At 55.8% G+C, this 12,889-nt stretch overlaps 1 protein-coding gene across 1 annotated transcript; it reads left to right on the top strand.

The window, feature by feature from the left end:
* Positions 1-7,226: 7,226 nt before the first annotated feature.
* On the top strand, positions 7,227-12,822 carry LOC110477824 (keratin, type II cytoskeletal 4). Its single transcript, XM_031507234.3, has 9 exons — positions 7,227-7,831; positions 8,538-8,755; positions 9,835-9,895; positions 10,281-10,376; positions 10,469-10,633; positions 10,854-10,979; positions 11,350-11,570; positions 11,772-11,806; positions 11,908-12,822. Exons 1-9 carry the CDS (start codon positions 7,331-7,333, stop codon positions 12,159-12,161), a joined length of 1,677 nt encoding a protein of 558 aa, XP_031363094.2. The 5' UTR covers positions 7,227-7,330; the 3' UTR covers positions 12,162-12,822.
* The last annotated feature ends 67 nt before the right edge of the window (positions 12,823-12,889 follow it).

The following is a 12,889-nucleotide window of genomic DNA, read 5'->3' as shown; positions in this document are numbered from 1 at the left end:
GGGAGTGTTGATAACTGTGGGGGGAAGAGGTGTGTGGGAGAGCTCTTCCCAGGCTGCTGGGGTGTTTTGGGGTGCCAGGACGATCTTGGGGCGCTCGGATCAGTCTGGGTGTGGCCGGTTCCATCTCGGGGTGCCTAGTGCTGTTTTGGGGTTCCCGAGTCTTTCTTGGGAGACTGGGACCAGTCTTGGTGTTCCCAGATCAGTTTTGGGGTCTCTGGGTCTGTTTGTGGGTCCTATAATCTGTTTTAGAGTGCCAGAACCTATATGTGGCTGCCAGGACCAATCTTGGGGTGCCCGGCTCCTTTCTTGGGGTGCCAGGACCAGTTTTGGGATGCCAGGACCCATTCCAGGGCACCAATACCTATTATGGGTTGCCTGGATCTCTCCCAGGTGCCAGGACCTATCTTGGGATGTCCGGGTCTGTGTTGGGGTGCCAGAACCCATTTGGGGGTGCCTGGGTTTGTTTTGGGGTGCCTGGACCCATCCTGGGCTGTCAATATCTGTTTGATGGTCTGAGGGTCCCTCCTGGGGCATCAGGACTCTTCCAGGGGTGCCAGGACTTGTTTTGGGACAGCAATCCTTGTTTTGGGGTGCCTGGGTCCCATTTTGGATGCCCAGACCAGTTTTAGGGCGTCTGTGCCCATCCCAGGCTGCCTGGCACTGTTTTGGCAGACCAGGACCCATCCCAGTTTTGGGGGGCCACGGTTCCTTCTGGGGTTCCAGGACCCATCTTGGAGTGTCAGGGTGTTTTTGGGGGTGGCTGGTTCCATCAGGGGGTGCCAGGGCCCATGTCAGGGTGCCTGGGTCTATTTTGGGGTTCCCAGATTCCCTCTGGGCTGCCAGACCAAATTCCAGGGTACTTGGGTCTGTTTGGGGGTACAAGCACCCACCCTGGGGCGTCAGAGCTCATTTTGGGGTGGCTGGGTCTGTTTTGGAATGCCAGGGTTTGTTTTGGGGTGCCAGGACCCCATTTGGGAGATCAGAATCTGTTTTAGGGTGCCTGGGTCCCTTCCTGGGCTCTCATCCAGGGGTACCAGGGTGTGTTTTGGGGTGCTCCTTCCAGGGGGCTTTTGTCCAGGGCCCTTTTCTCTCGGAGTGCTACCGCACCCCAAAACCCCTGGCTGCCCTCTGAGCCCCCCACATTCATTTTGGAGTGGCAGGGAGGGAGGGCAGTGGCTTAGTTTGGGGGTCCCGGGCCCCCCCAGTTGGTTTGGGGGTGTCAGGGTGATGCCCTGGGGTGTTCGGGTTTGTGGTGGTAGAGATCTGGGGGCATGCCGGAGGCTCGGAGCCGTTTTGGGGGGCTCAGAGCCCACGGGAGGGAAGGGGGACCCCCCAAAATCAGTGCTGCCCGTGGACTTTGTCCCCCGTTAATGATTAACCCCACGGGGCCCGGCCCGGGAGGGAGGGAGGCTTTGGGGCTGGGAGCAGATCTGGGGGTCCCTCCATGGGTTGAGGGGCTGGCAGTGTCCACAGGGTCTGGGTGCGCTGCGGATTTTGGGGTGTCCCCCCCAGTTCCATCCGCGGGTGGGGGGGTGACACCTGGTGCCTGTAATTAGTGCCAGCAGAGGATTAATTAATTAACTGAGTAATTAATTAAGGAGCTGGGGTGGCGCTGCAGCCCCACAGCACACGGAGCCCTCAGGTCTCCCCAGTTCGCACCCCAGGAGTTGTGCAGACCCTTCCCAGGTTTGCGGGGGCAGGGGGGGGGTGGTCCCAACCCGGGAGGGCTCCCCCCGAGCCCCTCACATGTGGGGAGTCGGGGGCCAGGCCCTCGGGGGCCCTGAGATTCGGGGGTCCCTGAGTTTTTGGGGGCCCTCGGGGTGAAGGGGGGTGCTGGCTGGCGGGGGGGTGGCACAGCCCCTCCTTAAAAAAAGGGGGTGGGATTGGCAGTGCCCCCCCGGGAGGGTTAAAATGGGGTCACCTCCCTGCACCCCCTTTCCTGCCCCCCTGTTTCAACTCCCCCCTGATGCTATGTCCGTTTATTTTTTTTTTTTTTGGGGGGGGGTCTCCTCCCCTGCTTTTTGGGGGCGAGGTCTGGTTTGGGGGCTCACAGGTTCTTTGAGGGGGAGGGGTTTGAGGGGTTTGGGGACCCCCCGAGGTTTCCCCCAGCCCTCAGACCCTCCCCTCCCGCCCGGGCGATTTTGGGGTTCGCGGACGCTGGAGGGCGGCAGAGGAGCGGGAATGGCCGGCGGGAGGGCGGAATTTGGGGCTCCCGCAATTTCGGGCGGGGTGAGCCGGGAGTAGGGGGTCCCCGACAGGGTCCGGCTTCACGCAGAATTTGGGGGAGGGGCGGGAGGAGCGGTACCAGGGGGTGGATCTGGGGGCGTGCGGGGCTCTGGTGGGTTTAGAGGGGGTCAGGAGCGGGTCTGGGAGAGGCGGGGGGATCGGGAGGGCCAGGGGGTGGGTTTGGGGGTGTCTGGGGCGTCTGGGGGTGTCTGCGGTGGTCTAGAAGGGGGGGTCGAGGGCTGTGGGGGTGTGGCCGGGCGGTGGGGTCTGGGGTCTTCAGGGGTTGGCTTCGGAGGTGTGGGGGGATCCGGCTGGTTCTGGAAGGGTTAAGCCCCACGGACCCTCCTGCTGGAAACTGGGGGTCACGGAGACCCTGCAGGGAAACTGAGGAAGGGATGGTTTGTGGGGGGACCTGGAGCCCTCAAGCTCGGTGGGACCCCCGCGATGTCACCTCGTGTCACCCTCAGTGCCATCCGGACTCCGGGGGGTGGGAGAGGACCCCTCCCATAACGCCCTCAGTGCCAGCATCCCCTGCCCGCTTCGCCCCCTTTCCCGGGGGGGGTCACCCCAAATTAGGGAGGGGGCAACCATGGACAGGTCTCTGGCGGCAGGGGGTCTCCCCCACCCCGCTGGGACACTGCGGGGACCTCGGGGGTCCCGGGGCACCCACAGGGTCCTAGGGAGGGAGTTTAATCCCCCCATCACCCAAACCTGCCAGCACTAGAGCTGCGGATGCTGGTGGTGCCCGGGGAGGGAAACTGAGGCACGGGGACATCTCGGGGACGCCTCCCCCCCCGCAGGATTTGACCCCGAACCGACCCTAGGGGTTCATGCCCGGGATCTCGGGACCCCCCAGAGATGGGGGGGTGGGTGGGCAGGCTGAGGCCGGACCCAGCTCATCCCATGGGTGGGGCCATGACTCACCTGCCCCGTGGGACCCCGCTTTGAGGCCCGCAGGTTTGGGGGGTCCCGGAGCCTTCTGGGGCATTGAGAGGGAGCCGGGAGAGGGGACCCGGAAACTTGGCTCCCTTCTGGGGGCCCCTGAGGGGTTTGGGGCGCTGAGCCTGGGTGAGGTGCTGGAGGAAATGGGAGTCCTCCGGTGTCTGGGGGGCGTTGAGCTCAGGGTGTTTGGGTTTTCACAGCTTTGGGGAGTCCATGCTCCTTTTGGGGTCACCTGGGGTCACTCTTGGGATGGGGGAGTGGGGTGAGGGGTTTGGGGGTGCTGAACCGCTGGGGGGGTTCTGGGGCCTCATGAGGGGTGGTGGAGGAAATGCGGGGGGCCCTGTGCTTTGGGGGTCCCCCCGTGTCTGAGGATGAGGTCAGCCCCAGGGGGCTTGGGGCTTTGTGCCCCTCAGATTTTTCTGCTAAGGAACCTGAACCCCCATTTCCACCAGGGAGGGACCATCCATGCTCAGACCCCCCAATCCACCTCCCGAATGGGCTTCTTCACCTCAATCCCCACCTCCCAATGGAGGGGATCCCCAAAATCTGGGAGCTCAGCCAGCCATTTCCTGCCCCCCAAATTTTTCTGGATCAGGGAATCCTCAACCCCCATCTCTGTCTTTGTGGAACTCCCTCCACATCTCAGCCCCTCACACCTCCTGAATGGACTCCTTCACCCCAAAACCCACCTCCCCACGGTGGGGACCCCCAGCATTCAGGTGTTCACGTAGGCACCTCCTCACAGACATGTGTCCAGGGTGTTTATGGGGGGTCTCTGCCCCACAGCAGGGTATCCCTGCCCCATACTGGGGGGCTGGTCCCTTGCCTGCCACCCAGGTGGGGTTTTGGGGTGCAGTGACAAGCTGGGGCCTGTCGGGGCAATTAACTGCCGTAATTAGCGTCGGGAGGAGCTGCCCAAACTCTTGGTACTTTCACACGCACACCCCTGCACTGCTCCCCTCCCAGCACCCCAAACCTCCTCCCTCTCCCAAGCATTCCCCCCTGAGACTCTGCGCCCCCAGACCCAGCACATTTTGAGTCACTGTTGCCTTTTTAATTGGGGTGAAATGTGGGGTGACCCAGGAGCTGGGGAACCCCCAGGAAGGGAGACTGGGGGGGTGGGGTGGCATGGGGTGTGGTCTCGTTTTTGGGAGCTATTCTGGCCCTTTAGAGAGTGTTCTGGATTTGGGATCCCAAATCCCTCCCAATGCTCTGGGGAGGGAGGGATGGAGGGTAGGGGAGGGATAGGCACAGGGATACCCTGGGGTGCAGCCCACCTGTTTCCCACCCCCAGGAATTTGGGGAGGGGGTGATGCTGCACCTGGGGCACCTACTGGGTCCAAGCACCCCAATCCCAATGGTTTTCCCTCAAAAACATGGGATCCCCCCACCTTAAGCACCCACCCTGACCTTTAACACTGAATTCACCCCATTTTGGTGTTCTTGTTTGCCCCCCATGTAGGAGGAAACAGGGGCACCTGGGTGTCCAATGGGTCTTTATTCCCATGGGATATTCCCATGGATCCCCGTGGGACCCCCAGGGTCAGCCCTACCCCTGCCTGGGGCCACCCCCACCCTGTGACCCCCAGAAGGGTCCTCACCCCCTCACAGGGATCATGGGGGGCTGTCAAGTCCAAGTGGGTGCTCCTTCCTGGGGCTGCCTCCCCGGTGATCCCAATCCTCCTTCCCTGGGGTCTGTTTCCCAGAGCTTTCCCTTTGGCTGGGCATGATGTGGGGTCCCACCCCTGGGCAGTGGGACAGCAGGAGAGGTGACACCAATAACAGAGGTGACACCAATGGCATCCCAACAGGAATGAGAGTCAACCCACCCCTGGGGTTGTGACTCCTGGGATCGGGGGGTGCCATGAGCTCCCTGCTGCCAGCTCTGCTCCCGCCATGGATCCCGGGGCGCCCGGAGCTCCTGGCAGTCCCAGGGTGCCGCCCGTCTTCTGCAACACCTGCTTTGATCTCCCGGGAATCCATCTTGTTGTTCCAGCCGTCACCGTTCCTGCTCCCAGCCCTGCAATTTCCCAGCTCAGTGGCTGCCAATGGAGCAGCCAGGAGTTTCCGGATCTGAGGTTTTCCCAGTGGAACCCAGTACCAGGACAGGTTTGGGGTGAAAATAGCTGTATTTGAGCTCTGGTTCTGCTACACATTTCCCTGGTTGGGACTGCTGGACCCCGGAGCTGGAGGTGCCGGCTCCCACGGGATACACGGGGAAGCTGGGATGTTGGGGTGCTGGGTGGGTGATGGTGGCCAGTGTTGCGTGGGTGACAGTGGCCAAGACTGAGCAGAGTCTTGGCCCAAGGTCCAACGTTTGGTGGGTGATGGTGGCCAACACTGAGTGGGGACAGCCCTCCACGTTAGAGTGGATGGGTGCCGGGGTGTTAGGTGGGTGATGGTGGACAGCAGTGGGTGAGGGGTGGTGGCCAGCACTGGCTGGGTGACAGTGGCCAGCCTTGGGCCCTGAGCTTTGCTCCTGGTGCATTCCCATCCCGGCAAGTGCTGGAGCACCTGAGATGCTCACCTTGGAGTTCAGGAGGGATTTGGGAACTGATCCCATGTCCCAGTGAGGTGTCTTTACCCCTTGGTGGCAGGGTGGGGCAGGGCTTTGCTGGCCCAGCAGCTGCTTGGGCAAGTGCCGGGCTGGCCGCAGGGCAGCAGCTGGGGCAGGAGCTGGTGCTGGAGCCACCCTGGGAACTCCTGGCAGGAATGCTCTCCACCCGGGCTCCAACAGGTTCATTCGGTTTTGGGGCTGATCTGCCGGTTGCGTAAGGTGAGGAGATGCAGCCACCGCCTTCTTCCGTCAGTTCAAACCGCTTCTCTTCTCCAGCTGGAAAACTGGGGAACCCTGGAGGGTGGGAGAGGGTTTCCAGGTGGGATTGGGGCGTGCAGGGTGCGCATTGTCTAAGGGGAGCATCAGCTTCCCTGTTCTCTGACCTGCAAATCCCCTGGGGCTGAAAATCCTGGAGCTTCAGGAATCCCCAGCGAGATTTAGGAGGAAATACAGGGACATGCACCCAGACCTAGATTTACATCTTTTCAGTGAACAAAAAAAAACCAAACAACGAGGTGAACAGCCTTGGAGCTGAAACTGGTTCCACAAACCTCTCCCAATGAACAGGATAATCCAGAGCTGGATTTTATTGGCAGTGTGGGGTTAGGGGGAAGTTTTGGGGCTTTTTATTTGTTTTAACAGTGGGATAAACCAGGATCCTAAATGGAGACAACTCAACACCTCATTTAATTAGAAATTTAAAGCAATTAAGCAATTAAATTGTGTTGTTTTAACAATGGGGTAGGCTGGGAGTGGCTTTGCTGAATACCACGTGCTGTGGAGGGACTGGAGACCCACAAAGACCCTCAGGAAACGCTGCAAAATCCCTGGAAGGTTCCTCAGAGAAGGGATGTGATCCCCTGTCAAATTCAGGGAACAGTCTTGACCCTGCTGGGGTGTGGCCCAACACTGATATATTGGAATATTTCAGTCTCTGCAAATCCCAGTCCGTCCCGCCCAGCTCAACCTGTCACTCAGAGGGATCCAGAATGACTTCAAAACCCTTTCAGAAGGTTTAAGGTTTTAAAATCATCTTTATTGACATAAAAGTAGTTTTAGAACCCTGCCCAACACTAATGCTCCCAGTTGTGAAACACTTTGGACAGTCTACAGCACCCCTCCTCGGAGCAGGAGGTTGAAACTGAGTGCATCTGAGGGTGTGCCTGGGAGCCGAGATTTTTGTTAGAATTCAGTGAACCCAGCTGCTGGTGTCAGGCTGAAAATGGCAGATTTAGTTAAAACAAGGTTTCCCTCGAGGGCGTGATGCATCAGAGAGTTCATGGGGCTTTGGCCACGGCCCAGGGAATTTGGGTTGAAGTTCAGCTCCAACACCAACAATAATTTTGTTTTTCTTTGCTCTCTGGGGAGTGTTTGCAGGCAGGTCATGGTTGTGGCAAAGTGAGGAGGGCATCCTTTCAAACCAGAAAACAATGAAGGGAATGAAACAATCCCCAAAAAATGACATCTCCACTCCCCCCTGGCACCGACCAACTCCCTGTGCCCATAAAAAGGGGGACCCAGCAGCTGCTGCCACAGGACTTGGCTCTGCTCACCTCCCAAGCTCCAGCCTCAGCCTTTTGCTCAGAATTTTGGGGACTCTTCACCATGTCTCGCCAGTCCTGTGCTCTTGGCAAGGGGTTCAGCTCCAGCTCAGTGTGTTTCGGGAGCAAGAACAAGGTCATGTTTGGCTCTGTGCCCCGTGGAGGATGCCGGGGATCTGGAGGTGCCGGCGGCTTCAGCAGCAGGAGCCTCTATTCCCTGGGGGGCACTAAAAGCACCTCCCTGGGAGGATTTGGTGGGGCCGGCGGTGCCTGCAGAGGCTTTGGCTTTGGGGCTGGAGCAGGATTTGGGGGCAGCTATGGTGCAGGGTGCTTTGGTGGAGGCCCTGGCAGTGGCTTTGGTGGCTTTGGTGGAGGATTTGATGGTGGGATGGGGGGCCAGGGCTTCCCCTCATGCCCCCCGGGCGGCATCAGGGAGGTGACCATCAACCAGAGCCTGCTGGCCCCCCTCAATCTGGAGATTGACCCCGAGATCCAGAAGGTTCGGACACAGGAATGGGAGGAGATCAAGAAACTCAACGACAAATTTGCCTCCTTCATCGACAAGGTTTGGAGGGGCTTCACTGCAGGATCATCTCTGGAGGGTGGGAATGACCAGGAGATGCTCATCCAGGGGCACCCAGAGCTGCAGTTGCCCAGATCACCATAAACTGGAGGTGTTTGGGGCTGTTTTTAAGGGCAAAATGGGCTGTTTTAAGGGGAAAATTTGGCTACTTTGAAGGAACAGGTGAAATTTTTTTAGTGTTTGGGGCTATTTTTAATGGGATTTTGGGTGCTTTGGCTACTTTTAAAGAGAAGATGTAATTTTGGGTGCCTTGAGCTATTTTAAAGCAGAAGGTGGGATTTTTTGGGGAATATTTTTAAGGAGATGTTGGGATTTGGGTGTTTTAGACTATTTTTAAGGAGAAGATGGGATATGTAGTGATTTAGGCTATTTTTAAGGAGATGATCAGACTTTTTTGATGTTTTGTTCTATTTTGAAGATGTTGGGACTTTTTTGACTATTTTGAACAAGAAGATGCCAAACCCACAAAGTTCATTGCGTTTCTCCTGTTTAGAGGCTCCAAAATTGGGAAGGGGACGTGACCCCCTTTTGCCCACTCACCCCATCCACTGTGGTCCTACCTGTCCTATAGGACTGGGGAGTTACCACACATTAAATGGGAATAAAATATGGAAAACACATGGGGAAAACAATCAGTAAAAAGATGGGGTTTTGAAGGGAGAATTTGACTCTTTCCCCACCTGTTTAGGTCCGGTTCCTGGAGCAGCAGAACCGAGTCCTGGAGACCAAGTGGAAGCTGCTGCAGGAACAGGGCGGTACAGGAACAGGCGGTAGGAACCTGGACCCTTTCTTTGAGACCTACATCAGTGGGCTGAGGAAGCAGCTGGATTGTCTCTCCAGTGAGAAGCTCCAGCTGGAGACAGAGCTGAAGAGCTTCCAGGACATGGTGGAGGACTTCAAGACAAAGTAGGTTGCTTGGGGTGCCTGATGGTGAATAAACAGAGAGAAAAACTCACTTCAAACAGCCATTAAAAAAAAGAAGAAATATTGATAATAATTATCAGCATTGATTTTTTTTCCCCCGATGGTTAGAAAATGTAAAATGTTTTGGGAAAAGTGAGTTTGGATGAAAAGTGGGGCTTTTTCAAGGTATTTCTCAACTTCTCTCAGATTTTCTCAGTATATTGCTCAAATTGTGCTTCTTCCTGAAGGAGGATCCTCCAGTCTTTGTCTTTCTCAAGAAGGAATTCCTTAAGAACCATTAATAATAATTAAGAATTAATTAATCAGTTGCTAAACCCAGCTCTAATTTCCTTATGGATTTCCTCATGATTCTTTCATGTAATATCATTCAGGATTTGAGGATTTCTGTGGAAGGTTGACATGAAGAACAAAAAAAGGAAAAATAAAGATTATTTTCCTGCTGTTATTTATTATAATATATAATTTATTTTAGTCTATAAATATGAAGATGAAATGTGTCTACTTGGAAAAAGTAGAACAAAGACTGGAGAAATGAATCCACTTGAGGAATTGCAAAAAACAGTGGGCAAGGAAGTCTGGGAATTGTGGGAATCCACAAGACCTGGGATCAGCAAGAGGTTGCTGGGTGAAAATTGACTTTATATTTGGAGATGAGCATCTGGAAGATTTGGGTCCATTTGGGATTCTGGGGTGTCCTGTGCAGGGCCAGGAGCTGAACTCGATGATCCCTGTAAGCCCCTTCTGAATCAGGAGATTCCATTATACTTGTGAGGAGCTGAAGGTTCTTGGATCTCGTAGAAGGAACTTGGAGTGGCTGCAAGCACCAGGACTCCCTTTAGCAGAGCCAGAATTCCTCTTTCCAGGCTTTCCTCACCCAGGCACGGGAAGTGCAGAAGCCAGGGCTTGTCCTGAAAGGCAAAGTGTGGTTCCCTGTCCATAAATCTCCCTCATGGCAGATCTATTTTTGCCGGGTTTATGAGTCTGAGGCCAACAATGTTCATTAGTCTGAGCCGGAGCCAAAACAAGCAGCCCGATTCCATCTCCCTCCTTCCCATCCACAGGTACGAGGAGGAGATAAACAAAAGGACGGCAGCTGAGAACGAATTTGTGCTCCTGAAGAAGGTCCAGTCCTTGTTTTTTACCTAAAGAGACTCCAGGAAAGATGGAGAGGGACTTGGTTTGAGGGCCTGGAGTGACAGGACCAGGGGGAATAGCTTCCCACTGCCAGAGGGCAGGGATAGATGGGATATTGGGCAGGAATTCTTCCCTGTGAGGGTGGGGAGGCCCTGGAATGGATTTCTAAGAGCAGCTGTGGCTGCCTGACCCCTGGAAGTGTCCAAGGCCAGGTTGACTGGGGCTTGGAGCAGCCTGGGAGAGTGGGAGGTGTCCCTGCCCATGGAATGGGGTGGAATTACATTTAAAGTCCCTTCCAACCCAGACCGTTCCATGAACTTTTAGATTAACTGGTGTGTGCCGAGCAGGTTTTCTCATCCCATCTCTGCTGCAGGATGTGGATGGAGCCTACATGACCAAGGTGGAACTCCAGGGAAAACTGGATTCTTTGTCAGATGAGATCAACTTCCTCAAGTGTCTTTACGAGGCAGTGAGTACTCTGGGGCACCAGGATGGGGGAAGGGTTGTGGCACCATAAGGAAGCTCTGGAAGGGCTAAAGTCGGGTTGGGTGTCACCTGCAGGAGTTGTCCCAGATGCAGCAGCAAGTGTCTGACACCTCTGTCGTTCTGTCCATGGACAACAACCGGAACCTGGACCTGGACAGCATCATTGCCGAGGTGAAGGCGCAGTACGAGGAGATCGCCAACCGCAGCCGGCTGGAGGCCGAGTCCTGGTACCGCTGCAAGGTGAGGGTGGCACATGCTGCTGGGGTTCTCCAGTGTCCAAGGGGGTGGGAGAGCTACTGGTGGCAGCTCAGGCTATGGCAAGATCTGGGACGTTGCTGGCACTGGTCCATCCAGAGTGGACCTGGCACAGACTTGCTCTCCTAGACTTCCCTGAGGTGATGTGGGAGCAGCTGTGAGGTCACAGTGGACTCAACATGCTCTTCCTGTTTCATCCCGCCAGTATGAGGAGCTGCAGGCAACCGCGGGCAAGCATGGTGACAGCCTCAAGGACACCAAGATTGAGATCTCGGAACTCAACCGCGTGATCCAGAGGATCCGGGCTGAGATTGAGAGTGTGAAGAAGCAGGTGGGGGTTATCTTTTTTGAGCAATGGGGAAGACCTCTTGGTCATGCCTTTTAGAACTTCCCTGAAGGGAAGTAAGTGTGGTGGGAATTGTCAGGCGTGGGAGGGACCTGGGAAAGGCTGAGCCTGAGTGCCTGTGGCACATGTTGCCCAGGGAAGTTATGGATGCTCCATCCATGGAAGTGTCCAAGGCCAGGTAGGACATGGCTTGGAGCAATCCGGGATAGTGGAAGGTGTCCCTGTGCATGCTCCAGATCATCTTTAAGGATATGTCCAATCCATAACGTTACATGTTTCTCTGATCTGGGATTATGGTTGCATCTCTCACTGGCTGCCCCCACCCCACTCATCCTGCCCATGTCTTACCCTCCAGTGTGAGACCATTCAGACGTCGATTGCGGATGCGGAGCAGCGCGGGGAGGTGGCTCTCAAGGATGCAAGGGACAAACTGGCCGAGCTGGAGACAGCCCTGCAAAAAGCCAAGACTGACATGGCCCGGCAGCTCCGGGAATACCAGGAGCTCATGAACGTCAAACTTGCCTTGGACGTGGAGATTGCAACCTACAGGAAGCTGCTGGAGGGCGAGGAGTGCAGGTGGGTGGGATGCAGCAAGAATTTCAGTGTATCCTGATCAATCAATGGGAAAAATGTGTACCATCATAAACATTGATGGTGTTGTCATGAGCTGTGGACCATGGTCCTGTGGCTGTGTCAGTGGACCAATCCTGGCTTTATGGAGTTGGACAACTCCAGATGCTCTGGCTGGATTTGACACTCCAACTCTTTTCCTTGCAGGATGTCTGGAGAGTGCCAGAGCTCTGTCAGCATCTGTAAGTACTGTTCCCACAGGAGTGTGGCGGGCTGGGATTCATGCTCCCAAACTTCTTGGTGGCATCAGAGGTAACCTGGTGCCTTTTGTTCCTCTCTGCAGCTGTGGTAGGCGGCAGCAGCTCCGTGGGAGGTGGATATGGCAGCGGCATGTGCCTTGGAGGAGGAGGAATTGGCTTTGGAAGCGGGAAAGGCAGCTGCAGCACGGGCGGTGCTGGTTTATGCTTCAGCCTGGGAGGGGGTGGATTTGGTGCCGGGAGTGGATTTGGCTCCCTGAGTGGGGGATCTAACTCGGTGGTGGTGGGAGGATCTGGCACCGTCCTGAAGAACAGCGGCCCCACCAGCCGGAGGCCATAGGAAAGGCATCCAACCCCTAGCATCCAGAGGAGAAAGGGAGCAAATTTCACAATGACATCCCAGTGACCACTGAGTGATGGGCACTGATGGTCCCTAAACCATCACTCAGACTGTGGCTAGGAGACAAACATGGCCAAATCCACCTGGTAAGGACTGAGATTCCCAACAGCAGCCGAGAACAGCTCCATCCCTTGTGCTCCCCTCCAGCTGCTGGACATCAAGGTGCTCAGCTCTCCTTTGGGAGTGGGACCTGCCCATTCATGGGGAGCCCCAAACCTGACTGAGCCCAGCACCCTCCAAGCAAGCGGCACCCGACCACAAGGAGGAGCGGGGATGGATCTGATCACAGCTCCGAGTGCTTCTCTCAAGCTCTTGTGCTGGATCCAGCCGTAGTGCAACTTTAATCAGTATCATTCATCAGCTGCAGCTCAAGCTCCAAAACAGGAATTTCTTCCTGGTGCCTTGGCCCATCTGAAGATGTTTCTTACCCAGCTGACTTTTAGTTTGCTTTTTCTCCCCAAGCTTCACTCGTGCTGTTGTAAAATGTTTATTTTTACTCAGGGTTCATATTTTCCTTGGGACTACGAGAACAGTCATGTGTGTTTGCTTAAGCCTTTCTCCTTGGCATGTGCCATCCCCCAATAAACACAAGAGGCAGAAACTTGGTGTGGTTTTCTCTCCGACCAAAGAGTTTCATGTTGTAACAAGTCTCATCTTCTGATGAGATC

This window comes from Lonchura striata, chromosome 29 (genome assembly GCF_050655825.1).
Source record: "Lonchura striata isolate lonStrDom1 chromosome 29, ASM5065582v1, whole genome shotgun sequence".
NCBI classification, from domain to species: Eukaryota; Metazoa; Chordata; class Aves; order Passeriformes; family Estrildidae; genus Lonchura; species Lonchura striata.
Note: the sequence above shows the minus strand (reverse complement) of the source record. Positions and strands in the feature narration are given on the sequence as shown.

Bases quoted from the DNA above. Each gene is read 5' to 3' on its own strand.
- LOC110477824 (XM_031507234.3), top strand. From the start codon at position 7,331: ATGTCTCGCCAGTCCTGTGCTCTTGGCAAGGGGTTCAGCTCCAGCTCA. The intron at 11,571-11,771 runs GTGGGTGGGATG...TTTTCCTTGCAG, and splicing joins CTGGAGGGCGAGGAGTGCAG to GATGTCTGGAGAGTGCCAGA. The intron at 11,807-11,907 runs GTAAGTACTGTT...TCCTCTCTGCAG, and splicing joins CCAGAGCTCTGTCAGCATCT to CTGTGGTAGGCGGCAGCAGC.